Below are 22246 nucleotides of genomic sequence, written 5' to 3' on the forward strand. Positions count from 1 at the left end.
GATGCCCTGGTATATATATTTTTTTAGACTGTCCCTGAATCATAATAGTTTCTTCTCTTATTTTCTCTTACCTCCTCATTTGTGCCTTGTCCTTCAATACAATATTGATTTGAATTGGTGATAGAGAACAGAATGTTTTTTTCTACATAGTGAAGGGTGTGGTTTCAATGTTTTACCACAAGACTAATATTTACTGTAGCTTTTTTTAAAATATACTTTTTATCTAGTTAACAAACTCCTACACCCAAGTGTCTTCCACTTCTCCTTTATTAGTTTAAGAGGGTTGGACTCTGTTCCTAATTGGTTTAGAAATGTTATCAAGTAACTAGAATTTTAGCCCAAACTATTACCCAACTATTATTTAATTGATTCAGCAAGTATATATGGAGTGCCTTTTATGTGCTACGTACAGCATGTGTAGCAGAGAACAAGACAGGCAAAAATCTCAGTCCTCTTGGAATTTCTGTTCAAATAGAGAGGGGGAAGACAATTAAATGAAAATGTAAGTTGCATAGCATATAGAAATGGTAAATGCACTGAAGAAAAACATATTGGGCAAGAGGGGAAGAGGTACCTGGCATGCAGGAAGTCAGTGGGTGCAGGGGCATGAGTAGGAGGAGAAATAGGAGATGAAGTCAGAGAAGGAACTGGGTCTGAGAGTAGGGGAGGCAAGTCCCAGAAATTAAGTGGGTCTAAGATGTAAGAAAAGATAGAGTACAAAGAAAATGATTAACTTTTGGGTAAGACAGCAATAACAATGTCCAGTTTGTGGGATTAAAAGAAAATCAAGATAGAAAGGAAATATTAGACAATGATAGTATGGAGGAAGATGGATGGTGAAAAGTTCTCTCAGGGCCTAGTTGTAGGAGTATCCTGTGAGCTGATCAGAGCTGGATTTTCTATTCTGCTAATCTTGGTCTTTGAATTGGACAATTTAGTCCATTAACATTTATTGTAATAATTGATGTGTTTAGGTTCATTTTTACCTCTTGTTTTAAGCTTTTCATTTCTTTTACCTTTTTTGTATATTTTTTCTTTGCTGTCTTGTATTGATAAGTTACTCTTACCTTTTTTTCTTTTACTATTTGGGAAATATCATATACCATTTCTAATCTTTCAGTGGTTACTTCATAAGTTTTATTCAGCATATTTGACTGATACAAAAAATTTAGACTCTTTTACCTATTGTTTTGTATTATAAATTACTTTGAAAAGTAATATGACAAGTCTTTGAGATATAAAAGATAAATTTATTTTTATTTTAATGTTTATTTATTTTAAGAGAGAGAGAGAATGCACACACATGTGCAAGTGGGGGAGGGGCGAGAGGCAGAGAGAAAGAATCCCAAGCAGGCTCCACAATTACAGTGGGGATGTGGGGCTCAAACTCATGAACTGCGAGATCATGAACTGAGCTAAAGTCAGATGCTTAACCGACTGAGCCACCCAGATGCCCTAAAACATAAATTTCTTAATTTAAACTCACAGTGAAATAATCTAAAACTGAAGTGTATTAGATTATAACAATGACTATATATTAGGTTATAGCAATGTCCATATATTTCATCTTTACTCAGTTTTATTTGCATGGTAATTTCAGACCTGATCTCTTCAACTGGGATAGAGTTGTCAAAATGTCCCCAATTGAGAGACTTGAACATGCCTTCAGCAAGGCTCAAACTTATTTGGGAATTGAAAAGCTGTTAGATCCTGAAGGTATTGTTCACTGTTTAATTTCAACCTTGATTTTGCCTTTTTAAAATTTTTTTCTTTTTGGAAAGAATAATGAGAATTGTGGTGTATTTTTTCTTTTGAAGTAGGGTGCAAGCCATTTCACTGCAGACAAGTTATTAGTACTGTTATACTTAATTTGTAGGATGAGTTGGGAGGAAATGTAATTATATCATTGGAGATTAGTTACTTGATACTAGCAGCATAAGATTTAAAGATTTAGGAAAATATAATTATTAGAGAAACAATTCAGTATTTGACTTATTTAATGATACATTTTTATATGATCTTCTTGCATATAATGTGAAAACTTTAGTTACAAATGTTGTAAAGTTCTAGACTTATTTTCATATTATAAATAAAGTCCGTGTCATCTTTTTGTTTTTATTTATTTTTAAGAGTATTTTTATTTTTGAGAGAGAGAGCCAGATCATGCTCAGGGGAGGGACAGAGAGAGAGGGAGACACAGAATCCGAAGCAGGCTCCAGGCCCTGAGCTGTCAGCACAGAGCCCAACAGGGGCTTGAACTCACGAACTGTGAGATCATGACCTGAGCTGAAGTTGGTCACTTAACCAACTGAGCCACCTAGGCACCCCAATAAATTCTGTGTCATCTTAAATTGTAGTTTATCTTTGAACATTTTTGGGAAGCTTTTAGGGGAGACTTTTAAGAAGTGGGATATTGAGCAAAATAAATAATCGTCTTTGCCTTTGTCTCGTATATTATTATATGACATAGAAATTTACTGAGCTATGGTATTGCAAGCATTATGTACTAGTATTGTTTATGGGTACCAAGGGTGGTTATTTTATATCTAATATTGAGCGATTCACATATTTTGGACATCTAATTTAAGCTGGTTCTTATTTTCTTCCCCTTTTAGATGTTGCTGTTCAGCTTCCTGACAAGAAATCCATAATTATGTATTTAACATCTTTGTTTGAGGTGCTTCCTCAGCAAGTCACAATAGATGCCATCCGCGAAGTAGAGACACTCCCAAGGAAATATAAGAAAGAATGCGAAGAAGGAGAAATTAGTATACGGGTACAGGTCAATTTTTAATAAAAAGTTTGACTTGCCATATTTGTTTTCTCTTACATACTAGATAAAAATACTTTCAGGGGATTTTTTTTCTTGACGGAGAACATCTTGGCTTCTCAGCTTACATAGGCACAAGAAGTTCAGTTTTTCAATTAGCATGCTTTCATATGTCATATGTATGCAATGGAGAGCTGTAGCTCAACTGATTTTATTGAGAAGGAACACACATCATTTCACACAATAAGGCTGGAGTTAGAGTCTAGGGCTGGGAGCATGCAGCTGCATGATATGCTTAAGAACCTACATTTTCCCATCATGTATTCATTTTATCTTTGTTGTCATGTGCTGAAGTTGGCTTTTCTCCTATTAGCCTAGTTTTGTTCTAAGTACTAACTTTTTTTTTTTTTTTTTTGGCCAGTGAAGAAAAGATTTTTATCATTATATTTTCATAAGGGCTATCAAAACATAAGCTTTAGTTCCTCTTTCATTTAGGAAGAGTAGTTGACAATAGGCTACTGGGTGAGTTTTTCATTGAAGGGCTTCAAATGGTTTTATTCATCAGGGTATAGATGTATTTTTGGGGAGAGATATAAAGTTATGAATTTTTCTTCCTGAATTATCCTGCCTTAAATCAGTCTGTGTTTTCTTACTCTGCTTTAGTCTAACCCGTTCTTTTAACTCATAAAATGAGAATTTTAACAGTTGGATGAAACCTTAAAAAGTCATTTGGTCCAACATGTTAGCAGCCCAGAAACCAAGGGATACACGTGGATTTCAGAATGATAAGAAATACATTTTAGAGAGAAAGCATGGGATTTGAAGCTCAAAGTTCATCTCTGTTACTGTTTGTTTTGGGTTTCTTACTTACCTTTTCAACCACAGTTTTATCTGCAAAATCTGGATAAAACCACCCTACTTCATAAAGGTAATTCAGAGTGCCTACAGTGATATTAAGAGGCACTCAGTAAGCAGCACCTATCATCATTATAACTTATAAATTTGTTTTGGCATTGCCATTCACTCATTCAACAAGTTCCTTTTTTAAAAATGGGGCCACCTGGGTGGCTCAGTCGGTTGAGTGCCTGACTCTTGATTTTGGCTCAGGTCATGATACCAGGGTCGTGGGATTGAGCCTTGCATCCACACTGAGCCTGGAGCCTGCTTGGGATTCTCTCTCACTCTCTGTCCTTCTGCCCCTCTCCCACTCACTCCCTCTCTCTACCCGCCCCCGCCCCCCCCCCCCAAAAGTTAGTTAATTCTCATGTAATGACATTGGTCTTGCAATCAGCATAACACTTTTTTTTTATTCTCTAAAGCTCGGAGAGCTTACTTATTATTTCAGATTTTCTTTGGGTAATAGGTACCAATCCTTTTATTTTCTCCATTTTGGAATACATCATGATTTACAAAAAAAGAAAGTAACTTATTGAGGGAAAGAGGGCAAGAGATGTGTCCAATTCTGAACCCAGGACTCTTTATTAGTTTTGAAAATCAAATGATATTGAGGAAAAGCCCTAACGTTTTATAATTGACTGAAAAAAATGCTGAGAAGCATTTGTCTGTAGTAGCATAGCTATTATCCTTCATTAATGATGCACCCTGCTGAGTGGCTCAGATAATCTTCTGAGGTTGCCTTTTGGTTTTAAAATCACTTCTTGATGGGATCGGAGTCCCTCTTGTTACAAAGATGGTATATTTTACTTTGCGTAGTTAAGACCATACTTTCTTAAAAAGCAAGAAAGTTTCATTTGCCTTTCATGATGTGTGGATAAAATAATCATTTCTCTTTAGTGCTCAGGATTACATGATAAGAATTGCAGAAGCCATTTGCTTTTTTTTTTTTTTTAATTTTTTTTTTTTCAACGTTTTTTATTTATTTTTGGGACAGAGAGAGACAGAGCATGAACGGGGGAGGGGCAGAGAGAGAGGGAGACACAGAATCGGAAACAGGCTCCAGGCTCCGAGCCATCAGCCCAGAGCCTGACGCGGGGCTCGAACTCACGGACCGCGAGATCGTGACCTGGCTGAAGTCGGACGCTTAACCGACTGCGCCACCCAGGCGCCCCGCCATTTGCTTTTTGATTAAGAGCCAGTGTATTAACACTAACCTCTTCATTTGCATGCTTTCATTAGTGCCTTAGAGGCTGAAATAAGTTAATTGAAGAAATAAAATGTGCTCAAGTTTTAATCATCTATCCTTTGACAGAGTTTGCCACCCGCTACTTTCCAGTGAACACTGAGAGCCAGTCTTCCTTTCTGGCTCTTCCTACAAAACATATGCTGTAGAGCTATTAGGTGGTCAGCAAAAAATATTCGCATTTCTCTATAAATCAAACTTTCAGTTGAAAGTCTCCTCTCATGTTTCACTTAATACCTTCTGAACATTTGCAGTTAAATAATGCCTTCCACCTCACCCCTCATGAATACTAGTGCCTATCTAAGTGACTGTTGGCCGGTCACTAACTGTCCTTGTTCTCAGGTGTCCGCATTGTAGTATGGAAGTTTGGTAGTCACTTGATCTCCAGGGTTATTTTGTCTCCACAGTGTCAGGATTTTAGGTCCAGAACTTACCTCATTTTCCCTTCTCTGTTCTTGGCACCATCTGTGTCTTAATTACCCAGTGTTTCATCTGTGTGCTCCCTGATTCATCTTTTTAACTCCTGCAAATGGTTTACGGGGTCCGTTTGATTCTTCCACCAAAATGTTTTTGGTGTGTGTTTTTTTTCCGTTCCAGCCTTCATGCTGATCAAAGGCCTCATCTTCTCTTAGAGTTTACAAGACCCAGACTACCTCTGTAATTCATCTCAGGCCACCACCCTGTGGTCCTGGTGGACATTTCCCTTTCCTTTCCCAAAGATCTTGTGCATGTGGGTTCCCGTCTATGAAATGCTCATCCATCTACCTACTATTTGCATGGCAAACTCCCCATCTTTTCTGTTTCGATGGGACTTTTTCAGGGAAGTCTTCCCTGATTAACCTATTGAAACCTATTGAAACCCTACACACACACACCCACACGCACCCCCCCCCCCCCCCCCCCACTGTTTCTTGCTGCCACAATATTTTTGTAAACTGTTAGGAATTTTATAATGTTTCCTAAGAGCATTGGGAAAGCTGTGAAAGATTTTAAGCAGCGAAGTCTTATGATGTGATTATGTTTTCCAAAGATCGTCCTGCTGCTGTGTGAGAAGTGGATTGTAGAGGTGGGAGTGTGGGAGGCAGTGGTTAGCGGGCAGTTGTAGCTCTGAAGACTGACATCAGTTTTTGTGGAGATGGAAGGGTCTTGATGGATTTGGGATAGAGTTTGAAGGTAGGGATTGCTTACACATTAAATGTGGGAGGCAAAAGTCAGAGAGAAGCAAAGGTGGGCTCCCTAGATTTTTAGCTGGAGGAATTAAGTGCCATTCCAATGGAAATGGATGAGACCACTGAGGCGAAGTAGACAGAAAAGAAAAAGGGGCCCAAGACTTAATTTTGAGGAGATTTGTTACTTAGAGGTTGACAAATATTATTTAACCAGGAAGAAAGCCAATGTGGTGTTACCGAAGCAGGGAGAGGAGAGTCTGAAAATAGTGGGGGGTGGTCAGCCATGTCAGATGTTACTGAGGGCTTAAGAAACTTTGGGTGACTAGATCTCTGGGTTTTCTTGGAATAGTTCTGGTTTATTTGTGTCATCCTACCACCATTATTATCAAAAGTGTTCTAGTTTGTTGGTTAATTACATGGTCAGTTTAAAGATGATGCTAGAAAAGTGGATTTGTCAATGGGAAGGTAATTGGTGACATTGACAAAAGGCTTTTCAGGTGAGTAGTGGGGACCAAAACCAAATTGGAGTGAACAGGATTGTTGACAAACTGTAGGTGCTAAATATGTGAGCATTTCATGTATTGTTCTCTGTATATTTTTGTGTTTGAAATGTGTATAAATTGTGGATGAGAGGTAATAAAGTGGAGGAAGGCTGTCCACAGATTTTAATGAAGTTTTGCTCTGAACGGAACAATGAGTGAGATAGTTGATTTGGTTCTAAGATTCTAAAGTGTATGAGAAAATACTCCATTGCTTAGGAAGAACTTAAGATGAATTTATTCCACGGGTCCTTAAAAAAAGGCCAGCAAGTAAACTTGAGGGCAACTGCCTCAAAAAATACCATCGGTACAACAGCCTACATGTGTGGCTGTATTTCACTGTCTAAAATGCAATGCTAAATGCAATTCAGTAAAACTGGGGGTCAAAGCAGAGTTCCAATTTCTATTTTTCTTTAAATTATATCCATCCTTGAAGGCCCCAAATGTTCCAAATTCTCTGTAAAATTTTCCTGTTTTAGCCCTTGTTGAACTCAAATAGCATCCCTTGTTGCATCCATGGAATTTATAACTCTGCTAATAGCCATTTTATTTTTGTTCAGAAGTGATTCATGTGGGTTATTTATCTCTCTCCAACTATATTTGAATCTCCGTGAATATAGATTCCGTGAGGGTATTGCACTTTTGTACCCCTTGTCTTCCTAGCATGCTTAATAAATGCTTCCTGCCTGATTCATGGCATTGCTTGCCCAGCTCCTGAAAATTGGATGAATGCCTGAGTCATGGTGGCTCCTCCCTTAAGGTTCTCCATAACAGTGTGTCTTTGTTGAACACCTTCATGATGCTTGTGGGTATTTCTTGGGTTTGTTTTTCTAGAGCTCAGCACCGGAGGACGAGCACGAGAGTCCCCGAGCTGAAACCCCCAGCACTGTCACTGAGGTGGATATGGGTCTGGACAGCTATCAGATAGCCCTGGAGGAAGTGCTGACCTGGTTGCTTTCTGCTGAGGATACTTTCCAGGAGCAGGATGATATTTCCGACGATGTGGAAGAAGTCAAACGCCAGTTTGCTACCCATGAAGTAAATAATCTATAGCTGAGGAGCAGAATACATCCACCGTGGTGGTGCCTGTGCCTTACTCAGGGGCTCTACCCTGATGTTTGTTGCTTACTGAATTCTCCACAGAATGGTCATGATATAGTTCAGTACTTGTGATAGTTAAATAAGGCTCTGTTATAAAATTGGCCTGGGTGATTACCTGTGCCTTGGAAGTAGATTTCAGATCGTACTCTTATCATGACTTGTGTGTTCTGTGGAGCCACCAACAACATTTAGTGTGTAGGACTGCTTGTTTCTGAAGCTATAGTTCTATTGTAATAGTTAAAAGACAGCATATGGCTAATCAATACACCAGATCTTTAGGTTTTGAGTGTTCCCTAGAAAGTGATTATTTTTATTGTTTGGATGATGAAGCAAATGTCATATCCATTCCTGTGTAATCTTCATGTAATGAAAATTGCCTATTATTTTGAGGATATATGTTGTATTGTAGGGTAATGATTTGATTACATGGAGATTTCCTTTTGATTAAGTAGTTTTTTGGGTGGGTATATTAATTGGCAGGTTTTTAGCTGCTATTTTGATTTGACAATAATAGAAATGGTAATATTCCTTGAGCAGTTCCTCTTGGGTGAGCATTGTGTTTTATTTATTCTGTTTTCTCATAATTCCATGTTCACAATCAGTAGCATAATCAACAGTTATTTAAAAATAGCTGGTATTATCAGATGTAACATTGTCCTCTTTGATCTGTCCCCCTTTTTACTGAGGCCAGCTGCGTATTTTCCACCTTCAGAGCTTAAACAATCGGATCAAAGTCTACTTTATTTATACTCTACATGGAGGCTTCTTTTCCTGAAGCGTTAATATTAGGCATTAACAATGTATTCAGATTTTTTTTCTTCAATGAGCAGCTCACAAATCATAATGATGTACCTTTCTAGGATTTTATGATGGAGCTGACAGCACACCAGAGCAGTGTGGGGAATGTCCTGCAGGCAGGAAACCAGCTGATAACACAAGGAACTCTGTCAGATGAAGAGGAATATGAGATTCAGGAACAAATGGGCTTGCTGAATGCTAGATGGGAGGCACTTAGGGTGGATAGTATGGACAGACAGTCCCGGTGAGTGAAGCAAAGATATTAACACTCTGTTCCATTGACTGCATTGCGTGGTTTAGCTTAGTAAAAGCCTGAGTGTCTGTGAAGAGAAGATAATTTCAGAACTTGTCTTGTAAAATTTGCACTTTTCTTTTTGTAATGTTGCTGGAATTGTGTGCAATCTTTGTTTCCTCTTTGATATGTTCACCAAATGAGAAGGCAGAAGTTGGAATTCAGAAATTAGCAAAAAAGGAGAAGACATTTCGTGTGGATAGTTATCTCTTTGCAGTATTAAAATCGGCTAACTTTTAACTGGAGACGAAGACTGGACTATGTAGTATTTATCGACAATTCCATCTTGTAACAGTTTTTAAGGCAGTGTTTTTCCCATGGTTCATTTTATTTCATGTATTGTGTATTAGGGAGCAAGCGGCATTCCATTGCAATTTCCACCTATTTAATAAGCAGGAATTCCTGATTGAAGAAACAATGATTCTGATATGAATAGAGGGTGCTGTTATTTGCATTCTTTGACCATACTTAATGGACTCCATTTAGGAAGAAAGTAAAAGTTTTTTTTTTCTTGTTTCTATATTGAAAGACTAACTGCTACTTTAAATGGTTAGACAAGACTGTATTCCCTTGCCCCATTTCTTTGGTGCCTGGAGCATGTGTTTGCCTTTGCAAAGGGAAAAAGGAGTGGGGATGACGTGTGTTTGTCCCCGGACAGGCTGCACGATGTGCTGATGGAATTGCAGAAGAAACAGCTGCAGGAGCTCTCCACCTGGTTGACACTCACGGAGGAACGTATTCAGAAGATGGAAACCTGCCCCCTGGATGATGATTTAAAATCCCTACAAAAGCTGCTAGAAGATCATAAAGTAAATCTGGCTCCTATTTCTTTTAGACCGTATCAAATATGAAAAGGCAGCACTTAGCATGCTAGGGGCTGATGGCTTTTATCATTAGTGCAGGGATGGGACACTTCTTCAGTGTTCTCGATTATTCCGTATTGATAGGGTGGAGCTCGTGGGGGCTTTTTCAAGCGAGGGATGAAAGTGCAGGTACAATTTTATGGAAGGATGTATCGTTTCAGTATGAAAGTACTTAGTGTTCCCACGGCTCTCAAGAATTTTTGTTTTGGATGTGTAAATGGTTAAAAACCCTATTGTATTGGCATTAATGCAGTGTGTGGGTAAAGAAGCAAAACCTCGGATTTATCTGTACCTGGTCCTTTAATGAAAGCTGTGTTTCTTCTGTGGTATAGGAGAATATCAGGCACTAGATGAGGAATCATAATTTGGTGGTTAATTTAATTTGGTCACACAGTTAGAAGACAACTTTAGAAGCAAAATAGCTTCTCTGCAAATTGTTTGAAAACTTTTAGTTTTCAGTGGAATATCTAGACAACTGATAAATAAAACTTTAGGGATACATTAAACACAAAGAGGCATTTGACAACACTATTGTTAGCGTTTAAATAAATTACCTATATACAAGCATCTTATGACCTCGCATACTCTTCCCATGAAAGAGGAGAATGGAAGGCGTCTGTATATCCTGAATTGCTTTCTTGGGTAGCTCATCTGAATAGCTTCTGACTGTCAAATAGCATCCTACTTTTCTCTCAGCTTACATTATGTTGCACTAAAATGATCTCTGACTCTGTATATGTAAGGTTTGTTTTTTGTGGGTTTTTTTTTTCGGTCTTACAAATTCTATGTTCTTAATTTCTAGTATATTCATTCAAGTCATCTATTCTACTTTTTTTTTTTTTTTTTTTTTTGCCAGAACATGGACTAAAAGTGATGATATCCCATTTGCAATCTGTTATGACACTGCATTTTCAACCTGCTTTGGTTCATAATGAAATGTGAAGATGTATAAGGGACTTGTTTCATTAGTAGAACACTTAGGGTAATGATTGAAAATTTAAACATGCTGTCTCATTAAGTGTCCTTAATTACTGTTGACAGCTGAGTGGATTTTAAATAGGTAAATGTGAAAAGAGTAGAAATGATGGTGTATCTTAATTCTTTTCTCTAGTGTTTGCAAAATGATCTTGAGGCTGAACAGGTGAAGGTAAATTCACTGACACACATGGTCGTGATTGTTGATGAAAACAGTGGTGAGAGCGCTACGGCTGTTCTCGAAGATCAGTTACAGGTATGGACCCTGGAGATGGGATACTCATAAGGACCCTGTTGTCTGAAACCCTTATATGGCACCCCTGTTCTTCAGGTCCTGTATCATTGTTCATTTAGAAGAGTAGACTCACCTTTGGGGTGCCCGGGTGGCTCAGCTGGTTAAGCATCCAATTCTTGATACCAGTTCAGGTCATGATCTTGTGGCTCATGGGATTGAGCCCCGAGTGGGGCTCTATGCCGGTGGGGCAGAGCCTGCTTGGGATTCTCTCCCTCCCTCTCTCTCTGCCCTTTCCCTACTGTGCTCTCTCTCTCAAAATAAAAATAAACATTAAAGAGCTTTAAAAAAAGGGAGTAGACTAACTTTGAAGTTGTACTTCTGAGTTGGGGTCCTATAACTTGTGGGTTTACAAGAGTACTCAGTATCTTTCCTTCCCTTCAGCCCTTGGGGTAGATGGGCAGGGCTGCTTGTGGTCCCCAGCTTCTCCTGCAAAATGGAAACAAGCTTGGGACCCAATCTCAACAAGTGCTCTATAGATTTCTTGTTCAGAATTGCTTGAGGACTTTGTTGAAATGTAGTTTCCGGGTCTCCATGCAGACCTAAATCCCTGGGGGTGGGGCCTGTGGATCTGCACTTATGTGCATACTGAAATTTGAGAATTTCAGCCATGTAGAATTTAATATTCCTGCTTCTTTGGTACATCAGTGCATGAATTTCAACAAGAATTTTGGGAACCCCTAACAAAATTGTTGCTTTAGAGCAGAGGTTATAGTGTATCTTTACAAGTCTTTATTAAGAGGGTTATTGGTATTTTATTTGAACAATGTCTGGATTACCCAATATGATGTCGCCAAATGGTTTTCAGTCACTCTCAGACTATAATCTTATCATATGAAATTCTTTTTCTTTTATAACAGTTAAAGTTGGCCAGTGGTTCTGAGAACTGCTGGTGTAGTACTACTTAGTTATTGTAGTAACCTGAGAGATAGGCATTCATGTTTTGCCTGTTTCACAGTGAGGAAACTGAAATTCAGAAAGGTCATGTGATGCCACTGAGATTTAAGTAGGCATTGAATTTTCATGCCAAGATTGGAGACCTGTCTTTGGCTCTAACTTCTCTACCCTTTGCATTCTACAAAGCTTCCTGTGGTATTAAATATTGAAATAGTATAATATGAATTAAATAATTCTTTGCATATGTAAGTAATGTAGAAATTAAATGTAACATTTGTCAATCATTATAAAATGGTAATAAAATAATTTGTTGGGAAAGTCCTCATGAATATTGATTTTTAAACAAATTTACTTATAGCACTATTAATACTCATATAAGATTATGTTCCTGATTTTTGTGTAATATAAACAGAACAAATCAGTTAAGCATTTTTTTATTTTCTAGGAGCTCAAAACAGGTTTTATAAGGTTAAAATTTTTTTTTCATGATTTTGGCATTACATATGAAAATTTTCTTAGCACATAAAAGGTGGTTGATGCAATGAATTTTTTGAGAAGATAATTATAGCCTGAAAAATTTGAAGCACAAAAAGTAGATATGTATGCTCTACTTTGAAGATATGTGTAAAAATGTCAAATTCTTGTATAAAAACCGCAGCGATATGGAAAGAGCAGGATTTTGGAGTCAAAAGTTTAAAAGATAGGGGCATCTGGGTTGCTCAGTTGGTTAAGTGTCAGACTTTGGCTCAGGTCATGATCTCGCAGTTTGGGAGTTCGAATCCTGCGTCAGGCTTTGTGCTGACAGCTCAGAGCCTGGAGCCTGCTTTGGATTCTGTGTCTCCCTCTCTCTGCTCCTTCCCCGCTCACGCTCTCTCTCTCTCTCTCTCAGAAATAAAGAAACTTTAAAAAAAAAACTAAAAAAAATAAGTTGAAAAGATAGAGTTCTAGGGGCACCTGGGTGGCTCAGTAATCCAAGCGTCTGACTTCAGCTCAGGTCATGATCTCAGGGTTCCTGGGTTTGAGCCTGGTGTTGGACTCTGCACTGACAGCTCAGAACCTGGAGCCTGATTTGGATTCTCTGTCTCCCTCTCTCTCGCGTGCGCATGTGCACTGTCTCTCGAAAATAAATAAATAAATATATATATATTTTTTTATTTTTTGTCTTTTAATAGTTTTTTCATGTTTATTTATTTTTGAGAGAGAGAGAGACAGAGCGTGAGCGGGGGAGGGGCAGAGAGAGAGAGGGAGACACAGAATCCGAAGCAGGCTCCAGGCTGTGAGCTGTCAGCACAGAGCCCGACTCAGGGCTCGAACTCACGGACCGTGAGATCATGACCTGGGTGGAAGTCGGACGCTTATCCGACTGAGCCACCCAGGTGCCCCAGTAAGTAAACATTTAAAAGATAGAGTTCTAGTTGTACCACTTTCTAGCTATGTAAGGTGAAATTGTTAAACTCTATGGAAATTAGTTTTTCTCCTCTACAAACTTACAGGACTTGTCTGTATTATTTTAAAGCAACTTTTATAAAAATATTTTTCATAAATTGCTACCCAGTAGTAAAGAGCAATGGATGGCATGAATTTCTTTAAGGATCATTATAACTGTCTTTTAAGATTCTGTTGACAAAGGATGGTTTCTTCCTTTACTAGAAACTTGGTGAACGCTGGACAGCAGTGTGCCGTTGGACTGAGGAACGTTGGAATAGGTTACAAGAAATCAATATATTATGGCAGGAATTATTGGAAGAACAGGTATGAAACTGTTATCCATAATGGGCAAGACAGATGGCGAAAAGTAACCTATCTTTAATTATGGCATTACAATAAACTTGTCTTGTTTACTTTACTTTGAAAGGCGAATACACAAATAATTTTTATTATTTTAAAAATCAGATTTCTATGTATTTTATAACTGATTATGTAGCTTATTCATAGAAATCTTATGACTTTATTGTAGTAACACTTAATTTGATGTGTTCATTATTTAGAATGTTAGTATTTAGACATTCTACGTTCATGATTATGTTTTTTCTTTATATTTCTGTTGGGTATTGTGTTTGAACTTGCATCAACACAAGGCCTAGCATTTTTAGCTCAGTAAATAATGAATAAATGAATCCACTCACTGCTTTGTGAATTTTAAATCACAACAATTTTTCTTGATTTCAACCAGAACAACTACTGAAATTAACAAGAAAAGATTATTTAGCGATACCATTAATTTAATACTGGGTTAATACTATTTTTTTTCCAATACGGATTGCAGCAGCCAATGAAATTTTGGCACAAAGCTGCCTCTTTAAGTTTTCAGTCAGAGTGGTGGCCCTTGGCCCACCTTCCATCCTTCCAGAAGAACAACAATCAAAACAGAATACAAATAAGCAAAACTTTTCTCCCAAAATGTCAAACATTTGTGGTTTTCGAAAATAAGCAGATACTTTATTCCCACATCTCAGTGTCCATTTAGATTCTTTTAAATGCATTTCATTTCCATCCACAAAAAGCAACTATATTCTTTTCAAGGAATAAAAACAAGAGTGTGATGTTTTGTGGTTTACTAAATATGGTGACCGAGAGAACATCTTAAAAAGTAGGTTGCAAAATTTGTCCCCGTGTAAATTGTTAATCACTACCTCCTGCCCCCAATCTTTGGCCAGAATTTTCTTATTAAGAATTCTATGATGGATCTTATTCTGACTTCTGAAATATTTACATTTCACTTTATAAATATTTACATTTAGGGGCGCCTGGGTGGCGCAGTTGGTTAGGCGTCCGACTTCAGCTCAGGTCACGATCTCGCGGTCCGTGAGTTTGAGCCCCGCGTCAGGCTCTGGGCTGATGGCTCAGAGCCTGGAGCCTGCTTCCAATTCTGTGTCTCCTTCTCTCTCTGCCCCTCCCCCCTTCATGCTCTGTCTCTCTCTGTCTCAAAAATAAATAAAAACGTTAAAAAAAATTTTAATAAAAAAAAATATTTACATTTACTTGGACCCCCGTATTCAGGAAAAGGAGTCACATAGAATAGTTATATTTTACTCCAGTAGTGACAGGAGAAGACACTGATCATTAGAAGACCTTTGCGTTACTCTTCTACTAATTTAAAATTTGGAAGTAATTTAATTTGGCAATTAAAAATATTTTAAAAATAGAGAGTGACTAGTATTTTGGCCACTTGTATTAGTGTAGATTTAAAACTAACCTTTGAATGGCTTTCTGCTAGTGTTAGGGTTGGAGGAATCGTGTTAAGATGTAGAACTGGAGCCAACGATGGTGCTTAATATATCCATGATTTGCTTTTGCATGGAATGAGACCAAATAAACTTAATCTGAATTACAAAATCTTTCAAGGGACTATCATTCGCTTGGTTGCAGAGGCTTTAAGGTAGTTAGAAATGGGATCTGAGAATTCCAAACTTCTCCAGGATAGGCCAATTTCAAGTGTGGCATGTAGGATATTCTGTAAGGGGTTCCAACCTACCTTTCCAACTTTGATTTTCCCTCTGTCCTTCTGTGTACCGAGGTTCAGATGCTGAGTTCTCAGCTCATAGCCCATTCTTAGGATGTCAGTGCCACATGAGTAGTGCTGGTTCTTCTTCAGGGTTCTGTTCCCAATGCATTGCAGATTGTAGATTCCTCATAGTTTGTCTTGTTTTTTTTTTTCATGTTTTTGAAAGAGTGAGTGTATTTCATTTATTTTCTAGCCTGTCTTTTGTTGTTTAAGGTGTGGTATCTGCTGTGGAATGTCTTCTTACCAGTTGTTTCATTTTTGAAATGAAGTAATCTATTAACTCCCTCTCCTTCCCCCACTCTCCCCAACCTGGAACCCATCTCTTCTTCTTTGCAATTGCCATGACATTTTGTGTGTGTGTGTGTGTGTGTATTTAATTACCAAATTAAAATACAGTGCAGACATGTTATATAACATTATATTTAATAATATAAATATTATACATATATTATATATATTTATATATTATAAATACAAAATAAGCTATCATTCATTTATATATACGTGTATATATATATATACACATATATATATGTATATATATATGTATATATACATATATATATATAATCTTTTGTGGTGTCCGCACTTTCTTTTGTCATAGTTTATGTGCATATTTTATCTTTTCTATATTGAACACAGGATCTGTATTTGCCACTTAATTTCTTATTCTTCATCTTTTTTTTTTTTTTTTGGTGGAATATAGAGGCAAGGAATAGTTGTTACATAAACTGATAAATAAAGCAGTTAGAGAATGAATTGATCCCACTGCTGACACAGAACCAAGACTTTTCCCTCTCAACTATACAGAAAAGAGCTTCTGCAATAGATATTACACTTTGCGAAGAATTATCTCAATGCAACCATGTGGTTTTCCGCCCCTCTTTCAAGTTTATCTATGTATATTACTAAATATCTTCTGCATGTTGGCCAGTGAGATTTAAATATCTGTATGTTGGCTTTGGACTATGGCTAAACTTTCTCTTTTAATCACAATTGCTGTGGAACCTGGAACATTAGTATGGTTTTCTTGAATGATGCTGTGGAAAAACCATTAGTTTTAGGGTGTGGGTCTTTGATTTGATTCCCTTGTTAACTAGCCAAGTGATCTTGGACACATAATGACTTATCTCTCTTTCCTTCCTAAAATGAAGGGCTGGGAAAGGACAATTCCAGGAGTCTTCCTGCTTCTGGAGAGTTATACTGTGATTCTCTTGGAGATTTGCATAGTTGGATTTAGCCTTTTAGTTCCACGTACGTCCCTGAGAATTAGTTTAATTACCCATGTGTGGGGCTAATGTCAGCTTGATCTGTTGCAAATCTGAGAAGGATAATATCTTAACGAAAGATATTAGGCCATTCATACCTTGAGCTTGGGTGTTTGAAGTCCTTCCTACCCTAAGTAAGAGTGAAGCCCCTACCAGCATAAACGTTAGAGATTTGGGAACTTGATTGAATTGAATGACCAAATGATTCTCCAAATATATTTCTAACTTTTGTTATTACATGTAGTGCTTGTTGAAAGCTTGGCTAACTGAAAAAGAAGAGGCTTTAAATAAAGTCCAGACGAGCAACTTCAAAGACCAAAAGGAACTAAGTGTCAGCATTCGACGACTGGCTGTAAGTGGTGTCAATGTCAGCATCTGTCTTGTAAGCCTGTGATATTTTATTGTTTCTATCAATGGTTCATGCAATTTAGTGAATACAGATTATGAGTCATTAACCAACACTAGAATGCTGCCATATAATCATCTAGAACCAGGAATCTTATGTTTTAGCATTAGTGAACTGTGCAGCAAGTAAATTTTGCTATAAAATATATGTTTACATTTCCTGCTTGTGGAGCAGGACTATAGAGTCCTTTTAAGAGGGAGTCATCTAATAAAATATTTGAAATATTAGATTTTGAAAGAAGACATGGAAATGAAACGTCAGGCCTTGGATCAGCTGAGTGAGATTGGTCAGGATGTGAGTCAATTACTTGATAATCCCAAGGCATCTAAGAAGATCAACAGTGACTCAGAGGAACTAACCCAGAGATGGGATTCTTTGGTTCAGAGACTAGAAGATTCCTCCAACCAGGTACCTTTTGCTTTGGATTATATGTTGTACGATGAAATAGAAGTTAAATGTTCAGGTTAGTTTTAGTTTTTATGAAATAAAGTAATAATAGGTAAGCTGCAAACTAAAAGTAGGTTCCTTATACCTGGCTTACTGAAAAATTGAGAAATTGACATGTAAAAAATCTTTCCTTTTCTGAAGTCAATTTTAATAGATTGTTGAAAAACTTACTAATACCCAGTAATTTCTCTTAATAACTGATAACACTTAGACACGAATCCATTAAATCATCTTTAAATTTTAAATAATCTTATTAATTTAAAAAATATATTAGTGAATTGATTGAAAATGCAACTGTGGTTTGTACTTGGATGTTCATAGTGGTATTATTTATAACAGTGCAAAAGTGAAACAGCCCAAATGTTCCATCAGTAGGTAGATGGATAAACAAATGTGGTCTGTCCATTGCATGATATACTGACAGTATGAATGAACCTTGAAAACATTGTGCTAACTACGAGAAGCCAGTCACAAGATTAAATGCACTGTAATTCTGTCTATATGAACTATCAAAAATAGGCAAATCCAGAGAGATAATAAGTAGATTAGTAGTCGCTAGGGCCTCGGGGAGAGGAGGATGGGGAGTGATGGACTATTTATTAATAGGTACGGGGTTTCTTTTGGGGCCAATAAACCTCTTTTGCAAGTACAGAGTGGGGATGGCTGCATAACACTGAATATACTGATAACCACTGAAACTGTGTATTTTCAAAGGAGAATGTTATGGCATGTGAATTATATCTCAATAAAGCTGTGACAAAACGTTAAAACATTTGGCTGATTTATACTTCAGGTGACTCAGGCTGTAGCAAAGCTGGGGATGTCCCAGATTCCTCAGAAGGATCTTTTGGAGACTGTTCGCGTAAGAGAACAAGTAACTACAAAAAGGTCTAAGCAAGAACTGCCTCCTCCTCCTCCCCCAAAGAAGAGACAGATTCCTGTGGATTTGGAAGCTAAGAAAAAGTGAGAACAGATAGAGACGTTTTCTAAACACAGTACCACACATAATGTATTTGTAATAATTACTGATCATATGCAAATTTAGATGTAATTATTGTGATGGAAATTCAACTGCTAAACCACTCACTGCCCCCCCAGCCTTTGAATGTTCTCCTTCCCACTGGCTAAGCGTCTAAATGGTCTCTGGTGATTTTATTTATCCTGTGTTCAGTCTGGAAAACCGTGTGACAGAACCCTTCCTTCTTCCTTTCCATCATCTACCTAGGGAGGATCTGACTGTCCATGATTCTTCATTTATTCTTTCTTTCACCACACTCTGAGAACTCAGGTTTGCTTCAGATAGATCTCCTTATTCTTTATGCCACTCCTTCCTCTTCACAGTCAGCAATACTTCATTCAGGGAAGTCATTCCTTTGTCGTCCCCTTTTTCTTCCTTTCCCCCCTCACTCTTTTTTTCACATTTTCTTTCTTTTTTTGTTAATTCCTTTGTCAGATTCATTAACAGATTCTTTATGTTTGCCTTAAGGATCCATCTTTGACATAATTTTTTTTTGTTTGTCTTACTGATTCAAAGGAAACTCAGGAATTTTAGAAAAGGACTAATCGCAGCTAATATGTAGTGAGCATTTACTAATGTCAGATACTCTGTTAAGCTGCGCTGTGTGACAGCCGGGTAATGTACCTCAGATACCCTGTAGCAGCTGATCCTTAAATCAGCCCTTTTATTCTCTCCCTTTTATAGGAGGATCCGAGTGCTTGGGTAAATGGGCAATTATTTTGGGCCAGAATAAAAATGATATGGTTTCCCCAGTATAGCTTCTGCAGATGAAGTGGGATTCCAGTTTTACCAGATGATTTTCATTTTGGTAATAAGGCTGTGTTTCTCTGCCTCTTACCAGCATCTCCCTGTGGAGCCAGAGTACCTCCAAGGTGCAGGCTGTGAAACCTTTGCTTCTGGAGCCGAGGCAGCACAGGAGGAAGATGCTTCTGATGTTAATAGTGCCATAGATCTTTTGTTTCCTGCGTGTCTAGTTTCTGCCAGGTAGATCTGGCACTGTGCCTCTCCAGTGCTGGCTTTGTGCATTTGGAAGGAAGAAAGGTTATAAAAGACTAAGGGTGCATTACTATAAAATCTTAAACATGGTCGTGTTGTGCGGAGTGTATTCTGCTGGGGGAAACAGAATACTGTACCAAAAGTGACCCAAACAATGAGGTCATTGATTATCTCACAAGAAGTCCAGAAGCAGGACTTTCACCATCAGGCTTGTCCTCTCTGGTCCCAAGATCCTGCTGTAGCACTGGGCATAACATCCTTGTATAACCCGATTTATATGCGGGAAGGTCAGTTTTTCCTTATTTATCTTTTTTTCTTTTTTTAAATCGGGGAGAAAGACCTTGCCTGGAAGACATCAGCTAACTTCCCCCGCACTTTGGAGATTTGCATAGTTGGAGTCTCAGTGGCCAGGATACAGTCACTTCCCTGCCATGGGTGCATGGGAGGTTGAGACCGTCTGGCCATTTTGGTCTCCTGTCATTGCATTCTGGGGGACTTGGACAGCAGAGAAAAGTGTGGGGAGGGGAATGTCTGTTAGTTGAGCAGCCAGCTGTGAGGACCATAGGCTTCCAGTCCGTGGTTTGATTGGTGCAGAAATCCCTTCAGTTAACTCCTGGACACAGAGAAGCTTGTGTACATCCGGTTCATTATGATAGGAGGCAGTGAGATCTCATTGTTAGAAAGGTTATTTTTATGCCCAGCTCAAGTCCGCCCCCTCTATGTCTCCCTGTATTTGCTAGTTCTGCTGCCTGGGGTGCCATAGAGCGGCACCAGCCTTCAGTATGGAACCTCCTTAGTATTGCAGGGAGTTTCATATTCTCATTTCTGCTGGCCTTCGGTGTAGAGGATCTTCAATCCATTCCTAGTGTGACAGGGTTTCCAGACCCTTTAATACCTTCAGTCTGCTGTAGAAACCACTGTTCGCTTGTCTTAAAATGGGCTCTCTGAGCAGATTGGAGCTTAGTATCGTTTATAATACATGCTTCAGAAATGGCAGTTTATTTCCTCTTCTTTTTTCTTGGTGCTGCTGGTGGCTGGCTGGTTTAGCCTGCTCAGGGTCTGGAGGGGTGATCGTTTCCTATAATCTAGATCTCTGTTGACATGGCCTGAAACCATTGCTACCTTGTGGCGTTCACATCACCCTTGTTTATATTAAGGGCAGAAATGGTCTAAGTCCCCAAGGTCCTTTTATATGTGTGATTTGGGGATGGTGTTCCTCTTCTCTGAAAGATTAAATAGAAGCCTGCTGTTAAGATGACAGAATGAAAGTACCACTGTTTGAGGGACACCTCAACCATTGGGTATTTATCTACAGTGTCACAAAATCCCTTTACAAGTTACAGCGAAAATTGATCTTGATGAAAAACCAAATATTCACAACTCGCCAGAAATACTTTAAGCTGTTTCCCAAGAAGAAACAGACAACCCGTGCTTACCCTAAAGTACCTAAAAATACCCAGAAGTTCTTTTGAGAAGCTCTGTGGGTAGAGTGCTGGTGAGGAGGACAGACTATCTGGTTTGAACCAGAGCTCTACCGGCTATAGCTTTGTGGCCCTGGGGCAGTTGTTTAAAACCTCCCCGGGCTCAATTTCTTCATCATTAAAAGGGATAATAATAGTATAGGTGTCTCAGGGCTGTGGTGAGGATCACTTAATAAGACACACAGAACACTTTGAAAAGGGCCAGGTACATGGCTGACAGTCAGTGACTGTTTCTCCTCTCATTTTTCCTTGCTGTGGTTCCCACAGGCCTCTTCAGCTTTGTCCACTCTTTTTCTTTCCCACCATCACATCTCAGTTCTGGCTCAGGGTGCTACCTCAGCCTGTTTTTCTCTGGTCTTGCCATCCTTTATTCTTTCTCCTCAGTGGACACTAGAAGGTAAATCCAGTCATGTCAATCCTGTGCTTTCAACCCTTCACGGGCTCTCCCTTGCCCTTTGGTTGAGCCCAGACTCCTTAATCGACCCTGCAGGTGGGTGTGGTTGTCTGCCCTTGTCCTTCCCTGCCTAGTACTCACTTTTCCAGTCACGCCTAATCACTTGCTGTTTGCACAGTGTGGTCCTCCCTTTCTTTGTTCTCCCTTTGCAATGAAAACATTTACTAGGTGCAGAATTGCTGTTGTGCTCCAGGAAGGCATCCACCCCCTCCCCTGCCACCTCCCCTGACTAAATTAGGAGCCATAACTGTGAATTCCTGGAATCAGCATCTGGCAAGTTCTCTGGTGATTGCCTGCTACTTTCCATTGCCTGTCCCAGACTGGAAGCTCTGTGAGGGCTGGGATTGCGTCTGATTTACCTTCATAGCAAGAGCCCAGTCCAGCGCCTGGCATATACTGGGCTCAATAATTACGTTAAATGAAAGAAGGCATTAACTTTAAGAATATCTGTATCTTTTTTTTTCTTTCTGTTATTTTCTAATCAAATCTGTTTTTCATCATCTACAGGAGTTTGTAAAAATCTAAGTATTTTTTACAAAGCTTAAACATTAATTATTTAAAAAATTATTTATTAACTTTACAATATTATTTCTCTTTTCAAACTTTTTTTTTTAAATTTTTTTTTTTTTTTCAACATTTATTTATTTTTGGGACAGAGAGAGACAGAGCATGAATGGGGGAGGGGCAGAGAGAGAGGGAGACACAGAATCGGAAACAGGCTCCAGGCTCTGAGCCATCAGCCCAGAGCCTGACGCGGGGCTCGAACTCACGGACTGAGAGATCGTGACCTGGCTGAAGTCGGACGCCCAACCGACTGCGCCACCCAGGCGCCCCA

At 38.6% G+C, this 22246-nt stretch overlaps 1 protein-coding gene across 6 annotated transcripts in view; it reads left to right on the forward strand.

Moving 5' to 3' along the window:
- Positions 1-22246, forward strand: part of UTRN (utrophin) — a 514842-nt gene that overhangs the window by 124918 nt on the left and 367678 nt on the right. For all 6 annotated transcript variants that reach the window (XM_058736181.1, XM_058736184.1, XM_058736182.1 and 3 more), the window contains exons 7-16: positions 1601-1716; positions 2616-2776; positions 7453-7656; positions 8580-8761; positions 9468-9618; positions 10784-10903; positions 13487-13588; positions 16854-16961; positions 17244-17423; positions 18256-18425. In XM_058736181.1, the coding sequence (XP_058592164.1) occupies positions 1601-1716; positions 2616-2776; positions 7453-7656; positions 8580-8761; positions 9468-9618; positions 10784-10903; positions 13487-13588; positions 16854-16961; positions 17244-17423; positions 18256-18425 (1494 nt within the window). The remainder of the gene's footprint in view (positions 1-1600; positions 1717-2615; positions 2777-7452; positions 7657-8579; positions 8762-9467; positions 9619-10783; positions 10904-13486; positions 13589-16853; positions 16962-17243; positions 17424-18255; positions 18426-22246) is intronic.

The sequence above is a fragment of the Neofelis nebulosa genome, chromosome 6, assembly GCF_028018385.1.
Source record: "Neofelis nebulosa isolate mNeoNeb1 chromosome 6, mNeoNeb1.pri, whole genome shotgun sequence".
In the NCBI taxonomy this organism is placed as follows: domain Eukaryota; kingdom Metazoa; phylum Chordata; class Mammalia; order Carnivora; family Felidae; genus Neofelis; species Neofelis nebulosa.